The sequence below is a fragment of the Ixodes scapularis genome, unplaced genomic scaffold (assembly GCF_016920785.2).
Source record: "Ixodes scapularis isolate PalLabHiFi unplaced genomic scaffold, ASM1692078v2 PGA_scaffold1__304_contigs__length_218370807, whole genome shotgun sequence".
Lineage (NCBI taxonomy): Eukaryota > Metazoa > Arthropoda > Arachnida > Ixodida > Ixodidae > Ixodes > Ixodes scapularis.
Window position 1 is genome coordinate 68,307,016 of NW_024609846.1, and position 27,799 is coordinate 68,334,814.

The following is a 27,799-nucleotide window of genomic DNA, read 5'->3' on the forward strand; positions in this document are numbered from 1 at the left end:
AACATTAGTACCCACATGGCAAGGAAAGGCTGGCGGCGTCCATCTGTGAGAAAAACTGGAAAGGGACGCGCAGAGAGGGTGAGAGTAATGAAGGACAAAGGCGGGGCGGAAGCCAATTCGCGCGCGGATGCTGGGGCGAGTCTGAACTTGCAGGTGTGCGGATTGCTGGTCCAAGTAGGCGGCAAAAGACAGATTGTGAATGGAGGAGACGGGCTGCCGAAACCGGTGAACAGCAAAAGCAGCGTCAGGCAGAGGATGCCCCTTGCGTTTCCCAGGGGTCACGCTAACGCATTCCCTAAGGATCTACCAATGGGTCTTCCTGTATTTTTACGTGACGTATGAGAGCTCAGCTACCCAAAACACAATTTGCGGCTCAAAATTCTGAATTTTTCCTCCCGAATACCCGCCGATTGAGAACTGGCCGGTTGGAGTGTCGTTCACTTTCTTCTCCGTGGTTACGTGCCGTTCAGACACACGTACAAAATATATTTGAAGTCGTGGTAGAAAAGTATGAGACCTATTTATTGCGGCTTCTAGAAAGCTGATAATACGCTGATTGGAAAAAAAAAAGTTTCACAGGGAATTGGAAGTATTACATGTACTGGTTCTCAACATGGCGTCGTATCGCTGGAGTCGCGGGCTGGACGGCTGGACGAAGACGATGGCAAAGGACGACGGGCATGCGACCTTTACTTCAGAACTGTCGTTCGCGCTACCGGCGAATCTGTCTAGCTTCGGAAGAAAAAATTTTGTACATATCAAAACATTTATTCTGTACGACATTCTCGACCACCAAGCTGGTTCGCACGAAGACGTCGCCGAGTCGTCGAGCTTGAAAAACGCTCGCGATCTTTGTGCGCCTTGCGCGTTTTATCGTCTGCTTCGCACAACCGAAGAAACGAGGAAGAAAAAAAAAAAGTGCGGCCGGGAGTAGTTGCGGCTTTCGGCTTTCTGCTGAAGTTTGGGTTTCGGTTTCAAGGAGTTGCACTTTTTTTTCGTCTTTTTATTAAAAACATACATGACGATGTAGCAAAATATGAATTGGGTAGTCTTCTGACACAATATTAACTCAGCTGACATTTTTTTTTTGGGGGGGAGAAGGGGAGGGGGTGTGTGTTTTTTTAAGCCACTGTAGTTGTAGACGGTAATCTTTAAAGAAAAAAATTAAAAAAATAATCTCACTTGAATTTGAAATAATACGCGTATTAGAGCGTTGAATCCTCCTTCTATCACCGATATATTCAATTATATTTTCATTTATATGTATATTTATATTATATTTTCTCAAAGCTTTCCTCTTTCACGACATATTTACCTTGTAGTTCTAGGCCGCTAGTTTTAGCGATTTCGCGTTTGGCACAACCAACTATGCAAGAGGGCCAAAACTTTCCGTAGCTCTCTGCCAGATGGCGGCACCTACCGGCTTAGCTTTTGGCAGCGAGAAAGTGCAGCTTTTGGAGCAGCTCAGTATGTGCTACTAATATTTCCTTACTTAATTTCTACGGTTGCTTTTATAAAATCCTGGTAGCTTCACTTTAGTTCTTTCTGCGGCCAAATGAAGGGTGAGGTGTTTGATTATTATTTGCTAAGAAAAATTAAAGATATCTAGCGGTGTCGCGCACTTGCGCGCTCAATCTTGCTGAACCTTTTTCCCACCTTGCCTTGTAACGCATTATAATTGCGTAAAGGAAATAACGAGGCATAAAAAAGCAGCTTCACTTTAAAATCTGCCCTTTAAAGTTTACTGACGTCAAAATCAGAGACTATTGCATCAGCGCCGCGTTCTAGTGATGTGGCACCTGCTGATCAATGTTTTGGAAGTTTCCGCGCGAATGCCGTTCTGCATTCGTTGCTATTGACGACAATCCAATTAACCCGCAAACTTAATAATTGCCAGCGTGCTCCAATATCCGTTGCTAGGAGGGCGGTTGAAGGAGAGTGTATTTATACCAAATTTCTAGCAGGTGAACTCTGTGGGGGGTTCAGGTTAAAAATACACACTGGTCCGTGCGTGTACTCGTCGCTCTATCTCGCACCTCATATTAAAGACCGCATCGCGGAATTGTCACTTCAGATAAAGTTTCGTGGGAACGTTTGTGTCATGTGTAGTGCACTTATAGGGTGTTTTCACTGACGTAATTTCGTCCACCATTTTGTTGTTGCGAGCTGTCTGGCATGTGCCAAACTCGAACATTCCAAGGATTTACATGCCCCCTCAAATCCGTACAGCACCGCTGACATCATCTCAACCGGTTACGATGTAATCCTTCAATGTAGTAAATTTGTTTGAAAAAACAAACTAACAACAAAATGGCGAATTGACGTCATGTGCAAACAACCTATAAGGGGCCACCTCAGAGCGCAATTGCTTGTCACGGGCATAAACATAGCTGTTTGTAGTTGAAAGTAACGTCGGATGACCACAAATGCATATTGGCTGCGGTGCCCGTGCCATGCAATTTTTGTAGTTCGAAACACAACAGCGGAAAATATGTTTTACATTTCTATTTTATGCAATGAGATATTTGATATCTCCACCGTTCGAGCCGTATAAAGTTCCCACAGTTATTGGAATAAAGTGGTGTATTACTTTAATATGCTCCAATCTTGGCAAATCTGGACTTCTGAACTGTCTTTGAGGAAGTCCCATGCGCTGTGACAGGATTCGCATGTAACCTCCGCAGCAAATTAAAGCCTGGAAGGATATAACTAAAGCGTATGTATATTTCTGAGGCAAATCTACCTTTTTTTGTAGTCCTTTTTAGATAGATTCGTCTTAAAGCATCTTAATTTGTATTGTTTTCTCGTTAACTCTAAATTTTTTTCTTTTAAATTTGGATGTGTTGACAATACCACCATCGTATACCCAATCCAAATTGGGAATTTATTGGCTAAGGTGAATTGGAACCAACGGCGATGCATTGCTTGCTTCTTGGAGCGCAATGCAAGTAACTAATCGGCATTCTTGCCCTGGACTTCCAGTATGTCTTCGAGGACGAAGCCGAGGAATGCAGCCAATTCAGTCGATTCCGCCACCCTGTCCATGAATGAGAGGATTCTCAGGGACTGCCATGCTCTCTATGTTGACCCTGAAAATGGTGAGTGGTGCACGACAGTTCCCTTAGTACACTCCAACATCGCTAGATCACCTCACTTATGGAACAGCCCATAGACGCTGCTTCTACGAGCTGTACGTTCCCTCTTCCTACAAGGTTGCCTCTCATCTTTTAACATGCCACCGTTTTGGGATGGCTGCTGTGGTAACTACAGTGTAGTTACCATTGTGAGGAAGTATTGCGTTATATATAATTGCTTGTGCATTGTGTGTGTACTACTTGCATATTTATTTTATTTATTTAATTTATTTTGTTTGTTCACCACTGCTGAGTGCTTTCAGGAATTAAGCTGGGGGACAGTCAAGCTGCTTGCACAGCTTTTTTTCTCAGCCCCCCACCCCCCATAATGCACATGGTGAATAAATTTATTATTACTTAATAAAATACATGAGTTTTGAAGCACAGCCTCGAGATGGCATTACTGTAGAGTCTCCAAAGATTATGTTTTGAAATGCAGCCCCTAGATGGTGCTTGAAACTACAGATTGCGTAGTTGAAGAAAAAATGGGGGTGGAGGTGGGGAGTACCCCCTCCTCTGGGCTTCGACAACTGAGTTGATTGAGTAATCTAGTATTGTTGTACATGCTGTCCAGATACGGGCAGAGGGCTGGCCATGCAGGGCTTGCGTGCTGTAGTTGTTCATGTGCTAGGAGGACTGCTGTGCAGAGATAGTGCACTCATAGCATTGGGGACTGCTGTTGTCCCCGAGTCGCTGTGCTATTGTAAAAGATCATGCAGCGTAAAATAATTTTATTCATGATTAAAGAAGTTCAGCTCATTTTTATATATATATATTAGACAGATTTTAAAGTATAGGTCTAAGCCTTACCTCTCCGCTGCTGTGAGGCTTTGACCATCACACAAAAAAGGAGTTCCCAAATGGTGCAGCCTCAATTTCGAGGAGATGAACATTTAATGCAATGGTATTTGTCGCAGTGGTGGCCTTTAAATCACACTAGCTTGTGGAACTTCTTTGCCTGGACAAGATATCTAGTTTCTGAGCCACCTGAATTCCCCTCAGAATTTGATATGCTTCATTAGGCAGTCTGCAACAGGTGTAGCTTGGTAGGTAGCTCGTGGCATTGTCTACCGAGTTACACGCTAGTGCAGAAATTCTGGAGGCTAGCTAAATTCCCCCCCGCCCTCGCCCAAAGGAAACAAAATATGGCATTTGTGTCTGCCTTTGAGGCACAGCAACACTGGTTTCTACGCTAGGTGAGAAATTTAACCATTGCAGTACCACTACTAACCTGAGGTCTTTAACGTGCATCACGCAGTATCGATACACAAAGGCACGCCAGTGTGTATCACTTGTGACTGCTGACGACGAAAGAACAACAATTTTTTGTGTGTGCTATTCACATTGAATGTGGATCGCGATCTCTGACGCACAGATGATGTACAGAGGGCAAAAGTCTCCGGTGGCTGGTGAAAGACAGAACTACGGGGTGGTTTTAGGAAGGGGCTGTACAGCCAAATGCAGGTTGTGGTAAAGTCACAATGGTCGGTGGCAGGTTAAAGACTAAATAGATACTCTGCCCGGAGTGCGAGCTTTCTGCTTATGATAACACTTTGTCGCATGCACAAGCAGAGCCTGGCGGATGGCGACGAGCACGTGCTGGAGGCAGAGCATCCATCGTGTCTGCTTCTAACTGAGCTGGCTAGTGATTCATGCTTCTGAAGATGCCAGCTGAACGTAGGAAGGTACACGAAGAGAGAGACAAAAAAAAGGACGAAGACGACCAGCAGTGTGTTTGTCCCCTTTTCTCTCTCTCTCTCTCTCTTCGTGTACCTTGCTACGTTCAGCTGGTATCTTCAGAAGCAGAGCATCCGGTGGGCTCTTTACCTGTCACCAACTACGGATTATATCTGCGAAGCACACCAATTCTCCACCGTTCTGTTACCGACTTTCATTGGTGCTTTTGTAGTTCAGCTCTTAATGTGGAAACAAAACCTCTTCACTCAGATTCATGACACAATGTTGCGTGACTCTTCATAAACTGAACCCCTGCCGGCATTCAGCCATTTCAAAACGTTAGGAGTACCGTGGTTAAGTGAGCCAAGTTATAAAGAAAAACACACTTTTTTTTTGGGGGGGGGGGGGGGGTGGAAGGGGGAGGGGGAGGGGGAGGGGGGAGGGGGGGGAGGAGGAGGAGGTGTTTTATAGGACAGTGAAGTGATCAAATGTCATGCATAAGCACATCACATAGATGGTTACACAGCATAAGGTCAAGTTGATGTGAGACATGGCGCCTATGGCAGTCCATCCACCTGCCACACTACTGATTAAAGATGACGACGTTACTAGTTGCTACGAGCATAACGGCACGAGGGAAAAAACATTTTCACCTAAGCTCGGAATCGGTCGTACAGTCTGTTTTTTTAGCTCTGCTGTGCAAACCTTGTTTGGTGCTCACTTTGTGACAGACCTATTTAGAATGAATCAGCATTTCTCACGACTTTGAGTGATATGTTGTTCATTACACATCTATATGGCTGTTTTATCTGTCCTCAACACCGAAAGCGCTACGGCACCTTATGTCACTGCCATAGAGGAGCAGTTTCTGCAGTGCGGAATGCCTAGTAATGTGGCACCTCTGTCGAAGCTCACTCACTCTACTCCATTTTACCTTATGACTTACTGCAGCAAAGGCTTCAAGCTCAAGCTTCTTGCTCAAGGACGGAAACTGCCAAGCAATCAGCTCAGTCCTCTAGCCTTCGCTGCGGCTAAGGTGAAGCGGAGTGTAGTAATTGCATGAAAGCCGACTCAACTTGAAACTGGCTGGGATGAAAATTTTTCATGTCACATTTAGCTCTTCGGTGCAAACCTTGTTCAGTGCTCACTTTGTGACAGACCCACTTAGAATGAATCAGCATTCCTCACGCCTCTGAGTGGTATGTTGTTCACTACACTCCTGTATGGCTGTTTTATTTGTCCTCAACACCGAAAGTGCTACAACACCTTATGTCACTGATGTAGAGGAGAAGTTTCTAAGGTGCAGAAAGCCTAGTAATGTGGCACCTCTGTCGAAGCTCACTCACTATACTCCATTTTACCTTATGACTTACTGCAGCAAAGGCTTCAAGCTCAAGCTTCTTGCTCAAGGACGGAAACTGCCAAGCAATCAGCTCAGTCCTCTAGCCTTCGCTGCGGCTAAGGTGAAGCGGAGTGTAGTGATTGCATGAAAGATTTAAATTGAAACTAGCTGGGAGGAGAATCTGTCATGTCACATTTGTTTTTCTGTGCAAACCCTTGTTCAGTGCTCACTTTGTGACAGACCCACTTGAATGAATCCGCATTCCTCACGTCTCTGAGTGGTATGTATTATCTGACACTAATGTGACAGGGATGTATGAACGATTCAAAACTTCATGAAGAGTGGAGAACAACGACTACATTTAAGGGGCTCGGTTTTCATCCCAATCAACTTCTAAAGATACATTGCTGCATGACCGTCCGTCTAGGCTGCAGGAGCGAGGAGTCACTGCTGGGGCTTTGGCATTCAGGGCGTTCAAGCCGACTGGTTAAACATGAAAATTTGTGGTTTGTGAAATGAATGGCACTTGTTGACATCTTTGAAACATTGTATTCCAAGAATGTTATATCATTGGGCTTCTGTTTATGACACTTTCGACGGAAGGTGTTAGTTTAAAGAAGAGGCTTTGGTCTCCGGTATTTTTTGTTGTGGTGCTAGAAGTGGCTATTAATTTGTTTCGTGGGTTTTCCATTTATCCTATTTTACTACATCGGAGGCGGTATGACACCATTGTGTAGCGCATAGATTATCCCGCATCTGGCAATCCCAACTGAGGGGGTTATATATAATCCTTATTTGACTGGTTTTAGGAAGAAAGCTTTCTCACTGGTGTTGGACACAGCATATAACTGTTTAGGGAAAAAAGAAGTTTTGTTTGAGAACGAAAGGGAAATTTGGGATGCATGTTTTCTTGTCTGTTGTTGTTGTTCTGCAACGAGCACATGTAGACAAAAAGAAAAATCACCTGGCTTGGACATTTTGTCAAATTCAGTAAAGGTGCAATAACATGCAATGTTTTCTTTTCTTTTGCTTTTGTTTTTTCTTACCAGCATTATTTGTTATTGGAATGGTACGCAATGTGACAGCTTGGCAAATGAATGGTATATGCGTAAACCCTTCTTCGTCGATGCACTTTTTTGGGGGCACTGCATCATTTTACCACATACACAGTCTGACCAGAAAATGCCTTTGCGCCCACTAGATTATTCTACTAATATGCAGTACCTAGCTACGCCCTACTATGCAGCGTAAAAGGGAGGGGGGAGTCAAGGAGAGTGTTGGCGACACACACACACTCCGTGTGGCGTTACGCCTTTGGTTGCACACATTATGACGTCGAACCAAAAGCTGCACCTTGTTGCTGGTATGCCCGACACAAACAAGCACGGTTTGTGGAGGGCTCTCACATAAAAAAATGGCTTCGTCTAAAACCCACATTACAGTAAAATTGCTTTTTTTTTTTTTTAAGTTTAGACCAGACAAAATGGGTGCGCCCTGTGGTGACATCGGTAAATGGCTGCCGACATCAAGATCCGAAATTCCCAGACTAATTGTAGCTAATATAACTATCTTATAACCTTGGATAAAGATGACAATGGATTGTCACAAGGAGGAATATATTTTCTCACAACAAAAAGAATGGGAATAATATAATAATAATCCTTAAGTGAGACATCGAGGCACCCTGGGTGACTCGCAGTGTTCTGCAAATGAGCTAGTGTTTGCCTGCCTGAGCAATCAAGAATGCAACCCTGCATGGGGGGAGGCGTCATGATTATCAGTGGATTACTTAAATAATATACATGCACCGAAAAGTTGCATGCAATAAAATCTAAATTCAGTGTATTGCCCTCAAAGGCATTTGAATGAAGTGCATTACATGATGGAGGTTCTTTTAAACAAAATGCAATTAACAGTTCGGTTAATTACGCAATATAAATTAAATGCTGTAGCGTTATAGGGTGGGTGGTGCTTTTAGTTTAAGGGGGACACTATCCAGAAAATACAATTTCTGCAAAAAAAATCGATTTTGAAAAATGACATATTTACATCCACTAACATCTAGAGAGTTACCCCAGAAATTTTAAGTAGTTTACACTGCATAGATAGTTTTTTATAGATTATTTTCTGTCCACTGAAGCTAAAGAAAAGGTAGGGTTTGGAGCATTTTGAACACATTTTTCTCCGTTCCACTTTTTGTAATAATTCCACTTTAGTCAATCTATCATTTGATAATGGAAATTCAAGGAAGGCTCGCTCTTCACTTTTCCTGACTAAACTTCAATAAGGAATGCGGCTATGGAATTGTTATGTCACTTTACGGATGTCTTTTACAAAAAAATGTCATTTTGTCGAAGCCACAGAAGACCATAAAGTTGACCAATTTCGCAGAAGAAAGAATTTATAGAAATAAACAACTTCTAAAAAAAAGCTTTCCACAGCCGCACTTCCTAGGCATTCTGCTACATATCTAGCGAATAAAGATCTTGAATATTGTGATAGTTTTCCAGTGATAGATTAACTAAACAATGTAGGCGTTTTACTGAAAGAAGTTGCACTAAATTCCTTCCCATTTAACCGACAGACCTGAAATTTTGTTATGCACCCTCTAGCATGACCACCAGCCTACCCTGTAAATTTCATTAATTTTAAGCCAAGGGTTCGAAAGTTGACCCTTCTAGGGGGTGTGTCCCCTTAAGTGGTTACTAGGGCAGGGCTTTTGTATGGAAACATATTACGCCATGTCATTGTCTCTTCGTGACGCTGCGCGTGCTTCCCTTCAGCGTCACCGGGATACGGAGCTTTTGCGCTGATTTTCTGGGTAACCAAGAAAGGGGAAGCGCACTTTCCTAGCCTTTCCACTCCAACTCGTTCCGCGCGCTCTTTCTACCCCACCTGTTTCTGCTCCTCTCTTTCTTGCCCTTTCCACCTCCTCTGCTCCGCGCGCTTTCTCACACCTCCTCTTTCTGCACCTCCCGTTCCTGCGTGCTGAATCCGTCAGCGGCACACTCGGGTTCCAAGCTGGTGGCCGGGGTTCAATAACCCTTTCCGAAATTCGGTCTGGCCACTTTGAACACTATCATCATCTGTGGAACGGCATTTGTGCCATACCAATGGCGGCCTTCTAGTGACTGATAAAGGAAGACGTTGAAGATGCTCCTAAGCGGATCTTGCGAGGCCTGTGCATTGGGGAGGGGGGGGGGGGGGGGGGGTTAGTACGACGCGACGTGGGAATAGAACACAAGAGCTACGTAAGCGTTTATTTCTAATAACTCAGATTCAGTCAATCTGTGGGCGGCACACAATCGGCTTTAAAGCACTTTGGTGTATAGAATTTTCTCGAGGCATCTGAGTGGGTTGAAGCTTTGTTCTGAATGCAGGTTCTTGTTCACCATCGAACTGAAAGTGATCGAGAAAGAACTCACCCTGAACATTTCATCGCGTGCCGTTGCCTTGCGAAAGTGGCGGTGCCGATACAAGTTCAATTTCCGCCATTGATATGGCAAAACCTAAACTGCTTTACAAACCACCAGATGGCACTGGATTTCGAAAAAAGTCTGTAGCCAATATATATATATATATATTTTTTTTTTTTAAGGAGTGTTTAGTGGTTACGGACTGACCGACCTACACATTTTGTGCTTACGTGGCTCCTGAGACTAGTTGGCCCTATAAAGCTACCGCTTTAAAGGGCAACTCCGCTTCATTTTTGATATTTAGAAAACTATGTAGTCCTCTTCAGTATCATATAGGAAGACCCCATGTCAAATATTACGATCTAATTCCGTCTATATATTTAATAAACTGGCCAGCAAACTTTCAAATCAGCCAAGTCGCCGAAATCTGCCAACTCCAGCGTGCGACGTGAGGCGCAATCGTCAGCGCAGTCAATGCGACGGAGTTGGAGCGGCCAACGTTGAACCACTACGTCAGAGGCATGACCACGTCATTCTCACGTTCCATTCTCACGTTTTGTTTGTTTTTACTTCCCAGAGCGAAATTGAACGATGACGTCATGAGTTTCTCGTCCCGGTGTTGGCTGAACGGCGTCCACGTGATCACCGTAACGCGGATGCGCTAGTTTGCGCTACCCTGCGCGCTTATCGGTCTGTTTCTCCGCTCCCCCTCTCCTCTTTCGTCTTCTTCCCTTCCCCTTCTCCCCGGACCATCACCGTCCACGCCATGCGAAGCGACCTGCCCGCGTCGCGTGTCCTGTCCCTCGCCCCCACGAACGTCACAAGACCACGTGGTTCGACGTGACGTGGCCATGACTCTGACGACACGAGACCAATGTTGCCTGACGCAACCGAAGTTTCGTTTTCGGTATCAGCTGATGTTTAAATTAAGATTACACAAATAATATTCCACATTTCGCGAATCCGAGGACGTAGAGCTGTTGAGTAGTGCTTTGTGAAATGGAATCACATGTAAGCCTACATTTCTCGGAATTGAGTGGAGTTGCCCTTTAAGGCCCGTTCACACTCTTGCGACCGAGTACGGCTGAGAGAGACGAGATCTCTTAAAACTTCTTAAATGTTTTTAGAATGAGGGAACACTCTGGCATTGTGGCGCCATCTATGCGGTGACTCTGGAACTGCATTTCACAAGAGCGAAGGTTTTGCGGGATTTCCGAGGTCAAATGTGCGTAATACCCATAGAAAGGCTCGTTTATAACATTGACAAAAGTTTTTCGAGCCAAGAAAGAAAGGATAATGCGCGAGAAATAAAAAAAAAAAATATGCCGGACCGCCGAGTTTACACTGCTTCCCAATAGATGGCGCCAGTGTGTTCTCTGGTTTAAGAAGTTTTAAGGAACCCAGGTTTAAGAGGTCGCAAGAGTGTGAACGGGCCTTTAAAAGCATAAGTAAACAAAATGGACAACAGTAAGTGTTAGCGATTGAACATTTTGACTAAAGAAAAACACTTTTAAAACGTGCCTTGTAAAGGTCACCGAATCTCGCCCGGTTCTTTTTGAATGTTGTTATTTCAGGAAAATAATTTCAATTTTGAAATTAATTAGTTTTCGCGAATATAGGATTTACTTTCAAACTGTGGTCCTGACGGAAATCAACGTGTTATACAGGTTGGCAGTAATACTCTCGAAAAGAAAAGGACTGTAGTAGATTTTGTGGCAGGTGACAAGATAGCAAGTATTACTCATTTCGAAAGTCCATCGATCATCATTGGTGGTCTCTCTTTCTTTTTTTATTTCCTGGCTAGGTGGCGCAAGTTACCGGCCATTATAAAAGGTAGAGCCGTTAGCTTCCATCCATTCATCTGTCCATCCTTGGGCACGGAGCGCGTGATTGGATCCGAGTCTTTGATGAACTGTAGCTGAACGCTGACGCACTCGTTTCCAACACATGCGCAGAGATACGTGCCCAGCTCCCTTTTGAAGAGGGTCTAATAAGTTTGCTCGATACGCGAAAGAAACTGGCAGAACTCCAATCTCAGGTTGCTCTCCTCCTGCTCTAATGCCCCATGGCGGCATTCTAACGAGTAAATAAACGACCTCTTCCTGTTGTTTGACGGCCCGGTTATTTTCGCGGTTCCCGCCGATCGTCGGGTTGACCTCGGTAAGGAGAACCCTGTTTGATCTTCGTTCGCTGCTCGACCGATTGCGCCTTCGACGATCTGCCGCCATTTATTCTCTCCGCCACATTTACTGAGAGATGTAGCTGCTCTGCAGCTTGCAGGCCTACTCACCCAGTACCGGCTAGAAGACAAGGCCTGCGAATGACGTCATCGTTGGTGGACCCCCAACCCGCCATAAGCGGTAGGGAGGCTGCAGCTCGACGCGAGATGCGCGCGAGGGAGCTCCTCCCACCCGTTTCCACTTTGGCAGAGCGGACTTTAGCACAGCGTTCGCTCTGCTAAAGTGGAAAGAGGTGAGTTGAATTTCCACTTTACTCTTAAAGGGATACTTCAACGAAATTTGAAATACTCCCGTCGTGTTCAAAAATAAGTTGAATATGTTCCACAATATCCGCAAAAGACAATCGCACGTTTGTATTTTGAGCCTGGTGGCTGTATTTTTCGTTATAAACGGCCCACTCTGGCAAGCGCTCGGAGAAATTAAGCCCAGCGGAGACCACGTGACATCTAACGCAATCGTGACGTAGGTCGTCTCGGGACGAGCAAAGCTATGGCGAGGCTGACGTCAAGGGGATGGCCTAGTCGTTCCAGTCACCGAAGCGGCTGCTTTTGTACGAATTCCGAGTGACTGGTTAATCTTCTATAATCTTGTAGGGGGACAAAAGCGACCTCTGCGACACACAAAAGGCATTCTCGGGAAGAGGGGAGTTCCTCCTTCCCCTCTTCTTTCGTCGTGGCCGGAGGCGAGACAACCTCCGTCACTAGCTGCCAAGGTTCTTAGACGAGCATTACAAACGAGGCGTTAGCGACATCCATTAGGTGCTCTTTGCTAATTGTTTAATTCGTTTTAAAATTCCTTTTTCGAGACTTTTTTAACAAGATATTGGTTTGTTCGATGTGATACTGCTCCTTTGAACGCATATAGACCAAAGCATGAGCGCCGAAATTTCGTTGTAGTATCCCTTTAGCTCGTCACCGACCATAGGTGGCGCTGCGTGAGGGATTAATAAATTAATTATCATCTGTGGTAGGGAAGGAGAGGAATTAGGTTTAGAGTTCAGTAGTGAAAAATCAGCACTCATGATTTTTAACAGTGATTAAGTTGAGATGCTGAAGATACAGAATAGTACAGTTGAGAGAGCTAGTAAATACAAGTATCTAGGAATATGGATATGTGATGGTGCAGAATATCTCAGTGAGCATGAAAGGTATATAATAGGTAAGGGCAACAGAAATGCAGCTGTAATGAAAAATAGAGCACTTTGGAATTACAACAGGTATGAGGTGGTGAGAGATTTGGAGAGGAGCCATGGGTGCCTGGCTTGACTTTTGGAAATCTGAAGTGCATGCAAGACTAGAAATAAAACAGCGCGGAGTAGGTAGGCTGGCTTTGGGGGCACATTGCTAAACGCCAAACCAGGGAGTACGAGGAGACATGGAATGGGCGTCGTTTGAGGGCAGGGAAGCTGTGAGCAAGATAGGATTTGAGAATCGGTTGAGGCAAATGGATGGGGAGCAATGGGCACGAAAGGTTTTCAGCTATTTATACGTGAGGAATATAGACTCAAAGTGGACACACAGCGCTCTAGGAAATTAAGAGGAAAGTTTTTATGCTATAGTGGAGTTACGGAAGAGCAAGTCTGATTTAAGAAGAAAGTTAAGGCCACAGTAAGATATCGGTGGCTAGAGGGAATGCAGACAAAGACGGCTCTGGAAAGCTTGAGATTAAACAAAACAGTTATCAAAGAAAGCATTTATGACAATTCTAGGGCAAGCTCATTGTTGTTTAAGGCAAGGTGAGGTGTCTTGCGAACCAGAGCATACAAAGCGAAGTACCAGGAAATTGATACAGTGTGCGCTGCTTGTTGAGAGGAGGACGAGACGGCTGAGCACTTGATACTCTACTGTAAAGGGCTTCACCCTATGCCTACCGAAGACAACATAGATTTAATAAAGTCGTGGGGTTTTGGAGACAGCGAAGGAAAAGTGGATTTCAAGACAGTAGAGATTATCCAAGCAAAGATTAAGTGAAGGGTGGCAGAAAGCGAGAGAAAACTAGGTATTTTCTTATCCACTGATGGCAAGGGGGTTTCATAGCCTCACTTTCTTTGCACTGCGGAGTGAATATAGATTTCACATTTAAATATTCTAAGCTTAAATTGTAAAACAAAAGGGCTAGGTGCCGTAAGCTACCGCCCGATCCAAAGGGCTCAGCCGGATATATCCATCCATCTATCCAGGGATGACGTTTGAGGGTGAAAAATGCAGGCCTTCTTGTCTTCTAGGTGGTATTGACTCACCAAGAGTACTACACCGTGCAATAGACCATAGAGTTATTACAGTGAACGCTAGAGGTTCAGGTGGCGCTAGTGTGACATTGCATTTTAAAGGAGACAGCAAGCAGCCTAAATTTGACTTCCGGTAATGCATTCCTATGGGAAAACACAAATGTGTTTTCTATGCGCGCTCGATTATAAGAGCAAATTCTGCTTAGTGTTGTGACAGGATAAGAAGTTTGGGACGTTTTACAATCGAATGTACAGAAATATGTGTCAGTTAAAGCGTTTTTCTTTGAAATTCGTGTCGTTGAAGACCGCTAAAATAGCCCAATGTACATGTATAATACGTTGATGTTACAGACTGCTATTATAGGCACGTATCTACGCGTATAGTCAATGCTATGAAGCACAGAGAGTGAATCAGCTTGACGAACCATCAAAAGGATGCTAATATATGCCAAATCAAACAACCAGAACAGACAACAAGAACGAAACATTTAGTTATGGAACGAAGAACACGTACTGGATTGGTAACAAACTGTGTATTAGTAACAAACTGCGTTTCCGTCACCTGTATGCCATTATAGCTTGAATAAACACTACGCACTTTTTAATTGTTCTATTAGAGCGCAACTCTTAGGCGCCCGTTTGCGGGTTGAGCGGCGTCGCCTTCGCCTTCGGCGTCGGCGTAACTGAGCGTTGCATTTTGGGACGTGTGACGTCACTCGTTACGTCACGAGGGTTACCCTTATGAGGGTAACACTCACGGCTATCCGCACGAGGGCGCCCTTACGAGGGAAACTCTCAAGAGGGTTATCCTCACGAGAGTAACCCTCACTGGGGTTACCCTCGTGAGGATGACCCTCGTGAGGGTTAGCCTCGTGAGGATTACTCCCGTGAGGGTTACTCCCGCGAGGTTAAGTCCCGTGAGGGTTACCTCCGTAAAGGTTACCCTCGTGAGGGATACCCTCACGAGAGTAACCCTCACGAGGGTTATCATCACGAGGGTAACCCTCAAGGGGGTTACCCTTATCAGAGTGACCCCCGTGAGGGTTACCCTCACGGGGGTAACTAACCCTCTTAACCCCTGTAACAGGGTTACTCTTGTGAGAGTAACCCTTGTGAGGGTTATCCCTGAGAGGGTCACAAGGGTAACATCAAAACGTTACCCTCGTGATGCCACATGTGTCGTCATTATGGGAAACACGGGCCGTCGCGTGACGTATGACGTCAGAATTTTGGGTTGGGATGAATGATTTTAAATTGGGACTTTACTAATCGCATATCGTTTAGTTGGCCAAGAGAAAGAGGCTAGAAAGTCAAAAGCCAGCTTTTCGGTACGAACATTTGAAAACATAGCGGTCTATTTTGTACCTTCTTGCCTTCGAAAGCTCTCCGCCTTTTCACTATGATACATCCGCGGTTCCAAAAGCGCGTCACCGGCGCCAAACTGACGTCAGCAGAGCCCAGCTCACGCATTGGACAAGAGAACTGCGTCACTCGGACGTCTGCGCTCGTCAACAATCAATCCGTCGACGAATATTTGGATTCGCGTTCGTGGCCAATAAGTGCCCTGACGGAACTTATTGTCACTGGGGAATGACAAGTTCTATGGTGTGCATAAAAAGCAAGGTGGAAGCTAGGAGTCATCGCACCGGTGCCGAAGGAATGTCACGACCACGTGATTTCACAATTCGCATTTGAGTTGAGGATTAAAGCTAAGGAGGAAGAAGTAGGAAAATTGTTTCATGACCTCTTTAATTTAGCTGGGAAGGAGGAGGCGTATATCCTTTCCCCCATACCCTCCCTCCTCCTCCTCAAGAGCTGAGTTCCAATTCGTTGTTACAGAGAATTGTAAACGTCTTTCATGTTTTAGAGCGCTGCTCTTAGGTGCCCGTTTCCAGCTTGAGCGGCGTCGGCGTTGCCGTGGGCGTCGGAGTAACCGCGCGGTGCATGATAAGTAAATTTCTCCGCTAAATTTAGCAGAAAGAAATTCCCCGCTAAATCTAGCGGAAAATTTTCCCCACTAAATTTAGCGGAAAAATTTCCCCGCTAAATTTAGCGGAAAATTTTCCCCGCTAAGTTTATCGGAAATTTTTCCCGCTAAATCTAGCGGAAAATTTTCCCCGCTAACTCTAGCGGAAAATTTTCCCCGCTAAATTTAGCGAAAAAATTTCCCCGCCAAATTTAGCGGAAAAATTTCCCCGGTAAATTTAGCGGAAAATTTCCCCTATATGGGGGCGAGCAGGAAAGGAGGAGGGGCATATCCCCCCCCCCCCCCCCCCCCCGTACCAATTCCCCTCCTCCTCCTCAAGAGCTGCGCTCTAATTCGGCGTTACAGGGAGTTGTAAACGGCTTTCATTTTTTTGCTTGAATTGATAGCTTTTATTGGACATATCATGCTGTACGACATAAACCTGGGCCTTAATTTTTGCTAGCTTAAACATCGCTCCGCAGTAAAAAAAAAAAAAAAGCCATTAACTAAATAAATTACACTTTTATGATGTGAATAAAGCTACATAGTACCCGTTACGAGTAAAGAAACTACGCTGATTGCTATTATTCCCTTGCTAAGGGAAAAATATCACGTACGCTTTCCCATAGCTAGCTCCCTACTGAAAAAAAAAATTATATGAATTTATTTCTGATATGTTTATTGGACACCTTTTTCATATCAGAACTATTATTTCATATCAGTTTCATGTGCCGCATATCAGTTACACTAGCTAGGTGGCGCTAGGTACCGCCCAATTCATGTGCTAAAAAATATTTTTATTTACTCACGCCACCATGTAGATACATTACGCATACCACTAGCATCAGCTGAACATATACATTGAGCGCATACACATACAGGGCACAGCAAACATGAATACAACAGCACACCCAATAACTAGTTGTGAGCTCTGCGTTTCCGCCTTTTATACTGGTCGTTTTGAACGTACTGAGTTTTTCGGTGACTACCTAAGCAATAAATAATATTCTCAACATGTTGGATTTTTTTTTTTTTTTTTTTTTTTTTTTTTTCAGTAACGTCGTATTTCTGAGAGTACTTTGAACGGTTCAGAGGATCACTCTCTTATTAAAAAGTAAACGCTCATGCTGTAGTTGTTTGAAAGCCAGTAAATCTAGCCGCTCCTCTGCGGTTCCAAGCCACGTGTTTGTTTTCCCGCGCGGCACGTCGTATACTGAAAAAACTATATGAATTTATTTCTGATATGTTTATTGGGCAGATTCATACCAGTTGGCAAATGTACATCTGTTTTGGGGTATATCAAATCAGTTTCATAATCGCATATCAGTTTTTGGATATTTCATATCAGTTTCATATGTCGCATATCAGTTTTTGGATATTTCATATCAGTTCTTATATAGGTTCATATGATTTTTTTCAGTAGGTGAATACACTGGAAGACTGCAAAAGCAGACTGCTTGCTGGCTGCTTCAGTTTGCAACGGGAAGTCCCGTAGACACTATCTCCAGCTGAGCCTCTAGCGTTTATTGTAATACCTCTATGCAATAGACCCCTTTGGCAAGACTGCCCTCTGTTGGCAGCTCTGGAATCCCTGCACAATGGCGGACTAGATCCGCAACGTTGCGGCACACTTTATGCTTTTGGTTGGATTAGAAGCCCAAGCACACCTACAAAAAGGGGTGATGAGCGCAGTGACGTTACACTCTCGACGCTGTTTGATTGGCTCGTCGGCTCCTAGAGTCGGCCGCGCTTTGAAGTTGGCCATCTTGCGGAATGAAGCGGCGCCAAAAAGTGCATTGTCATCGTCTTTGTGCGTTTGCTATCAGCGACGAAACCAATCGCGCGCAGTGAATGCTTCGTGTTCCTGGGCTTTGCGTGTGTGTGTATGGATGATTGGTTTAGTTGGTGCTAGCAACCGCACAAAAACGACGAACGAGCGCAGTGACGATGCACTTTTGACACTGCTTGATGGGATCCTTATCTGCCTGATGGCATTCGGTGTTTTTGCTTTTGTTTTTCCTCCGGGCCTGTGTGACCTAGAGCCACTCTATATGGCAGCGTAGCTGCCAGAGTAGCGACACGACGCAAAATTATCTAGATACACGACGTGAGATGCGCTGATAGTGATCTCCATTTTGGGCCTGGGAGGTTGCCATGGTAACCATGCTTCTAGCGACGCCGGGCGGCAACCTTTGTAGTCTAGTTGATATCTCCATTCGTTCATTAAAAAGTGGACGCTTGGCATCGCGGTACGGCAAGAACCTCTGGAGGAACGGTGCCTGTTTGTTTGTGAAAAGTGAGACGATTTCCAGCCGGGGACTGTCGGGCGACGAGAGCTGCTATTGTATCGTACGTGCACGGACAAGGCGAGTGGTTTTCGGCGCCGCGGGGTGGCGGCCGCTTCGTGGACGAACGTACCGTCCTAGTATTTTCGGACTTCGCTCTGATGGAACAAAATCCGATTACGCCGGCCACGACAGGACGATATGCTCGGGACATGACTGCTGCTCGACTGCCCCATAGTGAGCGAGTATATGTTTAGCATCATACTTCTTCAAGACCCGATCATCCCTTCAAGATAAGATTTTCTCACCGACTGGTGAGGAGCGACGTCGAAGGGGTTCAGCCAAGAAGGACGGCATGGTGGTCTCTAGGGAATTGTTGACGCCATCAAAAGAGACAAACGCCGGATATGGCGTGTGCTTGCCGGCAGGCCAAATGGTCGTTCGGAAGTTTACCGGCCTTCAAAAAGTCAATATTTTTATCTCGTGTAGCACACATATCCGTGTTAAAGAGGCCACGAAATTATTTTTAAACTTCTTCCTTACCTGTGATCCTCAACTCAAAAGAGAACTGTGAAATCACGCAGTTGTAACATGCTAGGGCACCGGTGCGATGACCCCAAGCTTTCACCGTGCTTTTTAAGCACACCGTAGAACTTGGCATTCGAAAGTGATGATAAGTTTTGTCAGGACACTCATTGGCCAGGAGCTCGAATTCAAATACCCATGGACGAATTGATTGCTGACGAGCGCATACATCCGAGCGACGCAGTTTTTGTGTCCAATGCGCGAGTTGGGGTCAGCTGACGTCATTTTGGCCTTTGGAGGCATTGTAAAGAGGATATTCAGAACCATACACACATGATGATAACGTCATAGCACACTGACATTAAGGAGCACAAAACCGGCCCAGCTACAGAAAATAAATATTACAATAGTAAGAAATAAATACGTCTGTAACTTGTTAATTACAAGGACGAACACACCTCTGATAGTATGTGTTGATGCATTGTTATATGGCAGCACATTTCATATACGTCACTTGAGCAAACGCCAGTTTTTCACTTGAAAAACAAACCAAAAAACACTGCGATCAAATGCAAGCTATTGCAACGAAAGCAAGTTATATCAGAATCTTCAGAACTGTAAAATTGGCGATTAGTAAAAAAAGTTAAAGATCGCAGGAGCTTCCTCGCTAAAAAAATGCTGTGATTATTCGGTGACCCAGGGCTGAAACAATTTCCTCTGGGCCCTACACGAGCCGTATACCTTTCGTTATGATTATCATAAATTCAGACTTTCAAAGGAAGCTAGAAAAATGCGAAAATTTTATCCTAAAAGCTATGTGGAGCGCAAGTCCGTCTGCTTCATTTTGCAGGGGTTGTGGTGACGTCAGAATGCCGAGATCTGAGTGGCTCCGATTGAAGGATAGTGGGTAGACCTGAAAGCAAGCTGCCTTGAGGCCTACCCACTATTCTTTTTCAGAACCAAACAGAGCTCGGCGTTCTGACGTCACCACAACCCCTACTAAAGGAAGCAGACGAACTTGCGCTGCGTATATCGTAAAATCGTTAATTAGTATACTTGGGAGTTTTGTGAATATTTATACAGCGTGTAGTTGGTCAGCCATTTCAAAGGTGCGACGAGTCACTCGCTGTAGATGAGCAATTTAGCCAATGCAGTATAAGCGCTAGCCTGGGGTCTATAGGTCTTTAGCGTGCACCGCGCAGTGGTGATACATAACCGCAGGCCGGTACCATGCTCATCCAGATCGAAACGGGCAGGGGTGGGGATTGAACCCAGGTTCCCTGGTTGATTAGTAGAAAACGTAAACATCGCAGGAGCTTCCTCGCTAAAAGTTTGTGATCATGCGGTTACCTGGGGCAAAAAACAAATTCCCCAAGGCCCAACATGCGACGCATAGATTTCGCATCGGTTCTCAGACACTCCAACGTTCAAATAAAGCTAAGAGAATGCGAAAATTGCATGCTAAATGTCTTATCGATCCTCAAACACATCCGGAAACCCGAGCACCGCTAAGGCGATATTACTGATGCTGTCGCACAGGTGCTAATATCCAGAGCGATCTTGCACAGAAAGGGTATAAAGTATCATCATTTCAGATCTTCACGTTATACCTACGTCAGAAAGCACGAAGAAGCCCTAAATCGTCGGCAAGCTGCGGCACATCAGGACTCCGCGCACCGAACAAACTCGCATCCACCAGCTCTGGGCGCTGCCATCTTACCGATGACATCACGGCTCTTAAAGGGGCACGTGACGAGTCGTCACTCGGTTTCTACGGAAACCGAGCCAGCACAGCTCGTTGCTATGGTACCGCGTATGACCAATCGCGGTGAGAGGCGGCACAGGGAAAAGCGTGGCGCTACTCTGGCAGCTACGCTGCCATATCGAGTGGCTCTAGTGTGACCCTGAGAAGGTGGGATCAGCTGTCGTCTGCGCGCGGGTGTCTTACAATGCACGTTTCTTTTTTCTTTTTTTTCGGTCGGCGTTTTTGGTTTTTCCCGCCGCGCGAGTCAAGGACAGCTTTGCGATGGCCGCGCCTCGCTCTTTGTCCGGGGAAAGCAAGATCGTTACTGCGTCCGCCGCTTCGCGCTACAAGGACCCTGATTACATAGAACCGCTCGCTTCTGTTTCCTCGACGCAGCGAGGGCATGGCGACGAGACGAGAATGCGCCACACTCGGCTAGTCCGATGCGGGCAGAAACTGAGGGGGAGGAGGAGAGGGACGTCAGAACTCCGAGCTCTGGGAAACCCTCTCCTCTCTCCAGCGATTCGTCCGCTGTGTCCTTCCTTGCCCTCGCCCTACCTTCTTGAGTTGCTACGGACTATGGTCTAGAAACTCTAAAAACTGATCGTTATAAGCATTACATCGTTTTATGTGGTATCATTAGAAATGGATTGCGCTGTACTCGTATTCACCTCAAAAACCACAGCAAAAAAAAAAAAAGTCCGATTTCTCGCGGAGCATTACAGATTCACACCTTTATGTTGTGAATTGAGATGTACGTAGGTACGTTTCAGATTAGCTATACTGTCGAGGCCGGTTATAACGAAGTCAACGGGAATCGGAAATCACTTCGCTATATCCGCTATTTCGTTAGAACCGACTTTGGTTATAACGAAGCGCAAAAGGGAATGGGAAGTCGTGATCGCTTTGCTGCAGCCGCTATTTCGTTATAACTGACTTCGTAATAACCTGTCTCGACAGTATCATATTTTATCAAGAGGTACACATTTCAAACGCCAAAAGCATCGTTTCTTTCCCCTACAAGCAAACATTCTAAGGACTACTTCGCGCGGCGTGTGAACAATGCGCAAAACTTGCCTCTTTCTTTCGTTTTTTGAACAACGGGTATAGTCGTTTCACCGAGTCACGTCAAAAAGCGCGAGCTAGTTCCTTTTCTGCGTCTACATTTAGCGATATCATTCCGGATCCCAGCTTCCGGTCCGACATTGCGGTCTGCCAGCGCAACACCTACTTGGTGCTTTTGATTTTTTTTTTTTTTTTTTTTTTTTTTTTTACCCGGTCGTGCGAGTGTAAAAATGGGCAGACAGTACAGCTTGGGGGGTTCCCGACGGGTTGGGTTAGAAGAAGTCTGTTGGTGAAAAATTAATGCTGAAAAAAAAAAATCAGGCCAGCAAAAGAAGGAAAAGATAAGCTAAAAAGAATGTGTGTGTGTGTGTGCGTGCGTGTGTTTGTTTGTTTGTTTGTTTCTTTCTTTCTTTCTTTCTTTCTTTCTTTCTTTCTTTCTTTCTTTCTTTCTTTCTTTCTATTTAGACTGTTGCGGAGTTTGCGAAAAAATCGGAATGTTGGTTTTGGCATGACCTTGGTTTGCTGTTTTTCTCAATAGCTATTTTGAATTTAGAGAGAATTAATAAGATGCCGGAAAGAGTAAGAAGCCTGGATATTCCGAAAATGTGTTTAAATCGGGTAATTAAAAAAAAAAAAAAAACGACGTTAAATGCACGTTGGAAACTCGAAGTGATCGCCTTTCTAGACCAGTGCAGACAAACCGCACTGTATTACCTGTAAGATGAAAGCAGAATTAACCCTGCTCAAGACATCGTGCGTATTGAGCGTGGCCCATTGCAAAAGGCCGATCCCAGCGACGCTTTTGTTCGAGCGTGCCATCAATAGACGCCGCGGGCTGTCGACTAACACCGTCTTACAGTTAACACGAGTGTGGGCACTGAGCACGTGCTCAGTGGCCGCACTCGCGCCGCTTCAGAGTCAGGCGTTCGAATGATCCGGGATCCTCAGCTCCGTTGGGTGCGCTTCCTGCGGGACCTGGGTGTAATGCGGAGAAGCGACATTTGCGGGGCGGAGTTTTTTTTATTGAAACGAAATTTGCCTTTTTTTTTCTTTTTTTCTTCTTTTTTTTCGGCGCTACGTGCTTTTTTTGACTGCGATTGCCGCCGTTGAAGGCCTGAGTGTCTTTGAAATGTTTAACCTGTAGCTTCTAAAAAAAGAAAAAGAATAAGCTTCTGATTTGTTTGATAATGGATTTAATTTTATATACAAATCCGCTATATTTTTTTCCGTCATCAAACTTTGCAAGATCACATTTCGTACTTGGTTGCGTAAATAATATTCGAATGCAATTTATTTACGATTACAACTATTTTGCTTCGAAAGTACGCTAGTAAAATGATAATTACTTCCGCACGAGTAGTAATTAGTGCGCGAATGTGTCCTGTTTTGTGTTTGTTCGTGTCACCGAGATCGGCGCTGTACGCACATTATATCGCAGGAATCTGCGACGGCGGCGGTAAAGTGTTTTTTATCGCTCTTATTTTTTTTTTTTTTTTTTTCAGTAGTTCAGCGACCTTGCCCGATCGAATAGGATTGACATTTCCGCCATATTGCGGAGTGTCCGGAGCTCTGAGAAGCGCCTGGTCTTGGAAAGAGGTTTATATTTCAAAACATCTTATAACAAAAAATCGCCCGCTGCTTTTTTTATATTTTTTTTATATGAATTGTTTTATATATATTGACAATGTAGCTTTATACCTTCGACAAAGCATCGGCGTATCGTGCACGTCGAGCACGGCCGAAGGCAGCCCAAAGGACGGCGGATGGCGCGGAACGCGTGCCGGAGTGGTCCGGGCGTTTGAAAGGCACGCCCTGCCGTTCTCACTCTGTCGTTGATCGCCCATAGAGCGTGTGCGCTCCGATCAGCGTGCATATCCTGACGTGGCGCGTGCACGGCCTCGCCGTGGCGTCGGCTATCGGGGCCCTGCCAGGCGCCGTCGGGTACGCGAACTTCCTGCGTGCTCCGGAAGCGCGCCGTCTCCGGACGCCGTCTTATCGCGCGTCCGCAGCCTGGCCGTTCGCACGCGGTGCCGACTCGTCGTCGTCGCCGGTCTCCGCGTGGGCCGGAACTCCGCCGCGCCGCCGTTCCCCGGGGTTCTTGCCGCCACGGCGCCGGTCCCCGAGAATCGCCCGACCCCGTACACTGAAAAAAAAAAAAGACATCCCTTTTGTGTATACGCTAAAGCGGCAGCCACTCTGCTCACATATCATATACGAAAGATTCGCTGTAGACACGGTGACTGAATGGCACGCGGACATGCCGCAAGTGCGTCCCAAACATGTTTGATTCATACATTTGTGTGCACTTCCAACATGTCTGCAGGCTAAGATTTTTTTTTTCTTCTTCTTCTGTGACTTGGTGATATTCCACTCTGCCTGCTGATACGGTTAGAAAATTGACTTAGAAGGGCTGCAGGAATTATGTGTTTGTCTTTTTAAGCTTGGGCTAGATGGCGCGAGCTGCCGCCTGTTACAAAGGTGTTTAACACCCATCCATCCATCCGACTTATGTGACAGCTGACCGTTATCCATGGAAGAGAGATGCCTCGGACAGTGTCTGCACTGTGTTTCGTGAAGGATGTATAAAGTGCACTGGGTGCAGAAATGTGAGCTGGCCCAGCGGAGTTCAGGTCGGGGCGTCACAAAGCCCCGGCCTGAACGAACCCGGGGTTTTGTGCCGGCCCGGCCTCGGTTAGCATCTGGCGAAATTTGGACAGTCTCTGGTTTGCCTCGAAATTGGTTCAACGCGTTTTTTATTATTTTTTTTTATTTATTTAGAGGATGCTACAGGCCATTGAAGGCCCAAGTAGGAGTGGGGTTCAACATATGCATTCACACACACAACAACAAACAAATAACATGACATTAAAAGGTTTACAAGAACTAACTAGCAAATATACAGGATATATAGATTTAAAACAAGGGGAGGGGGGGGGGGGGCAGCAAGCAACAAGCAGCATGTAATTCAATCATGCACTAATACAAATGAACTATCCAGATGTAGTATGATGGTTTATACAATCGTAATGTCCGTGCGAAAAGGATGAAGGTGCAGCAATGTACAAAGCAAACATGCTAGTTATCAAGACGTTCGAGACCTTGTACAAAGTTGGTGTCGGTAAATAGTTCTAGCGGTAAACCGTTCCAGTCGCTAATAGTGCGGGGGAAAAAGCTAAACTTAAACATGTTACTACGCGAAAAAATGGGTGTTAGTGAAAACTGATGTCTGTGCCGCGTAGTTCTTGACGCTAAAGGGGAGATATATTGCAATGGGTCTATGCGAGTTCGTCCTTGTTGAAGACGAAACAAGAATTTCAACCGCGCAAGTATCCTCCTGGCCTGAAGGGTCTGTATTCCGTTAGCCTGTATAAGCTGAGACGGTGAATCCTTCCGGATATCTTTCTGAGTGAATGGATCCCAAACGACATTTGCATACTCCAACTTGAATCTGACTAATGAATAATAAGCACGTAGCTTAACCTGAATCGGAGCGCCTTTCAACTTTCTTCTAATGAAACCCAACTTCCTGGATGCCGAGGTACAGATATGTTTTATATGAGGAGACCATGAAAATGTGTCCGATATAATTAAACCGAGATATTTACGTTCCCGCTCCACAGTAGCCGGGGTGTCGATTTAGCAGACTTAAGCTTCATTTTCCAGGTATCGCACCGTGATACAACGGAATGCAAACTATGGTCTAACAATAGCTGATCCGAGCTCGAATTTATTTCTTTAAGAATAATGCAATCGTCGGCAAAAAGACGCATATGGACACCTGCGTCAATGATTGATATAATATCGTTTATGTACACCGAGAACAAAAGAAGACCTAAAACTTGGGGAACCCCTGACGTTACAGGCAGAACTGGAGAGATGCAACAGCTCCGACGGAAACAGACTGTGCGATGTGATAAGTATGCAGCAATCCAGTGAGCAATATCATGTGGAAGACCAAGCTGTTCAAGTTTAAAAAGGCACCTTATCGAAAGCTTTGCTGAAGTCCAAGAGAGGCACACCAACTTGACTTCCCCTATCGAGGATTTGCGCAAACTCATGGATGGTAGTAACTAGTTGGGTCGTAGTTGATAAGCCTTTGCGAAAGCCATGTTAAAACTGTTGGAAAATTACGGCTGTCCAGCAGTTGATTGATTTAACTGCACATGATAAGCTCTATTAATATACACGAAGAAGAAGGCATCTAATAAACACATCTGCCCAAACTTGTCGCAGCAATTTTGATGCTTTATTTATTTATTTTTTCTTGAAGCTATTGAATTTTTGGAGTTGGTCCTGGAGGCTGAGAGGCTCTACTGTCAACACTGAAAACGTGACGTCGGATGGTGGAATATACAAGATTATTCCCGACAGGTTACAAAGAAGTTTGATGATGAGAAAATAATCTTAAAAAAGCTCGCGTCAAAACAAAAGTAAACAATGTTTTATTTTTTTTTTTTTTTAGATTGCCTGTGTGATTTGCAAGGTTTGCAACGTGTGACGTCATTCGACTGGAGAGCGCGGGGAAATAGCAGAATGTTGGTTTTGGCATAACCTTCGTTCGTAGTTTTTTTTATTTTTTTTTATAGTTATTTGAATTTAGAGTTAATATTGAATAACATACCCGAAAGAGTAAAGCGTGGGTATTCGCAAAATGTGTCTGGTTGATATAAACCAGATTTGTTCGATTTGAATTGGATTTAAATTGGGATAATTTATTTAAATCACTATAGCTAAAAAAAAATATAATTATTTACCACTAGCTGTATTTTTGAACGTGGCAGAACGATCGATCAATTCGTCCGACCAGGGATAACAATGCGGAAGAAAGAATTAGCGTTAATGTAACGTACAGCTTATTAACAACTCGTTATTGCTGTAATCCCCGTAATATGAAAACAGCTTGGTCTATTTAGTCAAATAAACTTTTTCTTTATTTTTTTTTCTTCGAGATTTGACTTAAAAGAAAACACAACTTGTCTATGTTTCCGCCTCTTCTACGTTCTATTTTTGTTGCAATGGGACGTGACGTAGCTGGCGAACGAAGTAGAAGGTAGAAATGAAGCTCAACGCTTAAATTTGCCAGAAGAGCACTTCTTTTTGCTTGTGTTCAGCCTTTTACGTATCTTTTCGTTGATTGTTTTTTTTTTTATATAAATACAAAACACATGCACATAGAAAGCATGAAATGATAGACAAACGATTAATAAAAACAAATTTTGGGATTATTTTAGTGGGAAAGGCTTTATTTAAATCACCTTATCAAAACTGGTCTGATTTAAATCATGATATAAGATACGGTATACATTATGATTGAAATCGCGATTTAAATTGTTTTTTTTTTTTGTTTTTTTTTTACTCCATTCTGTTTAAAGAAAAATGTTGAGAGGACTACCACATTTCCTAACGTCGCAGTGTGGCAGATCGTTTCATAACCTAGCGTGCCGGAGGCACCACGTGCGGTATTTTACGCTTCTGGCTAGCACTAAACTGGTTCGGTTCGTATTGGCGCCAACTGTACGTCTTCTTGGCGCTGAACGCGTTGCGAGACAGCCCTGTGACAGTGCTGTGCTATACACTGCGCGGCACTGTTAGCGCGATCGCGACATGGGCGCTTTTTCGTATTTTGCTTCGACAGGGCACCGTCTCGCATCAGTAATTACCACCAACTATACTAGCACCTAAGCGCCTCCCACCACTATAGTAGGTCTTATGACTGTCCTTCAATACCGACAGACATAAAAAAAAAAAAAGAAACGGCGATGGCTTGTTCGCGCTAACAGTGTCGTGGAGTGTACGTTCACCCAACCGACCTACGATGGCAAAGCGTATACGTGCACGCGGTAATAGCGAGTTTTAGTAGACCGTGTTTCCCCCTCCGCTAAGCCGTTCCGCTACCCGGAACTCTACAGCCAAGGCCATCGGCGCGCAGGCGCAATGGCGGTTTCTTCGTAGCGGGGGATTAGCGGAGGGGGAAACACAATCTACTAAAACTCCCTATTATAGGGAGTTTTAGGGAACCTTTTTTGCTCACCCGATGCGGTACGATGGACCCTTCGGTACGAACTGCGCATGCGCTATACCGCAGAAGACTTGCATGTGCGCACATTCGCACTTCGTACCGGAAGGTTTATCGTACGGTATCGGGTGAGCAAATACGGTTCCCTAAAGGTCTCTAATA

General features: G+C 44.9%; 1 protein-coding gene across 1 annotated transcript in view; it reads left to right on the top strand.

The window, feature by feature from the left end:
• The first annotated feature begins 1,396 nt into the window (after window positions 1-1,396).
• The window catches only part of LOC8051831, a 57,887-nt gene continuing 31,484 nt past the window's right edge, over window positions 1,397-27,799 (top strand). Inside the window, exons 1-2 of the mRNA XM_029992821.4 lie at window positions 1,397-1,562; window positions 2,983-3,098. Of these exons, the coding sequence (XP_029848681.2) occupies window positions 2,984-3,098 (115 nt within the window). The 5' untranslated portion in view covers window positions 1,397-1,562; window position 2,983. The remainder of the gene's footprint in view (window positions 1,563-2,982; window positions 3,099-27,799) is intronic.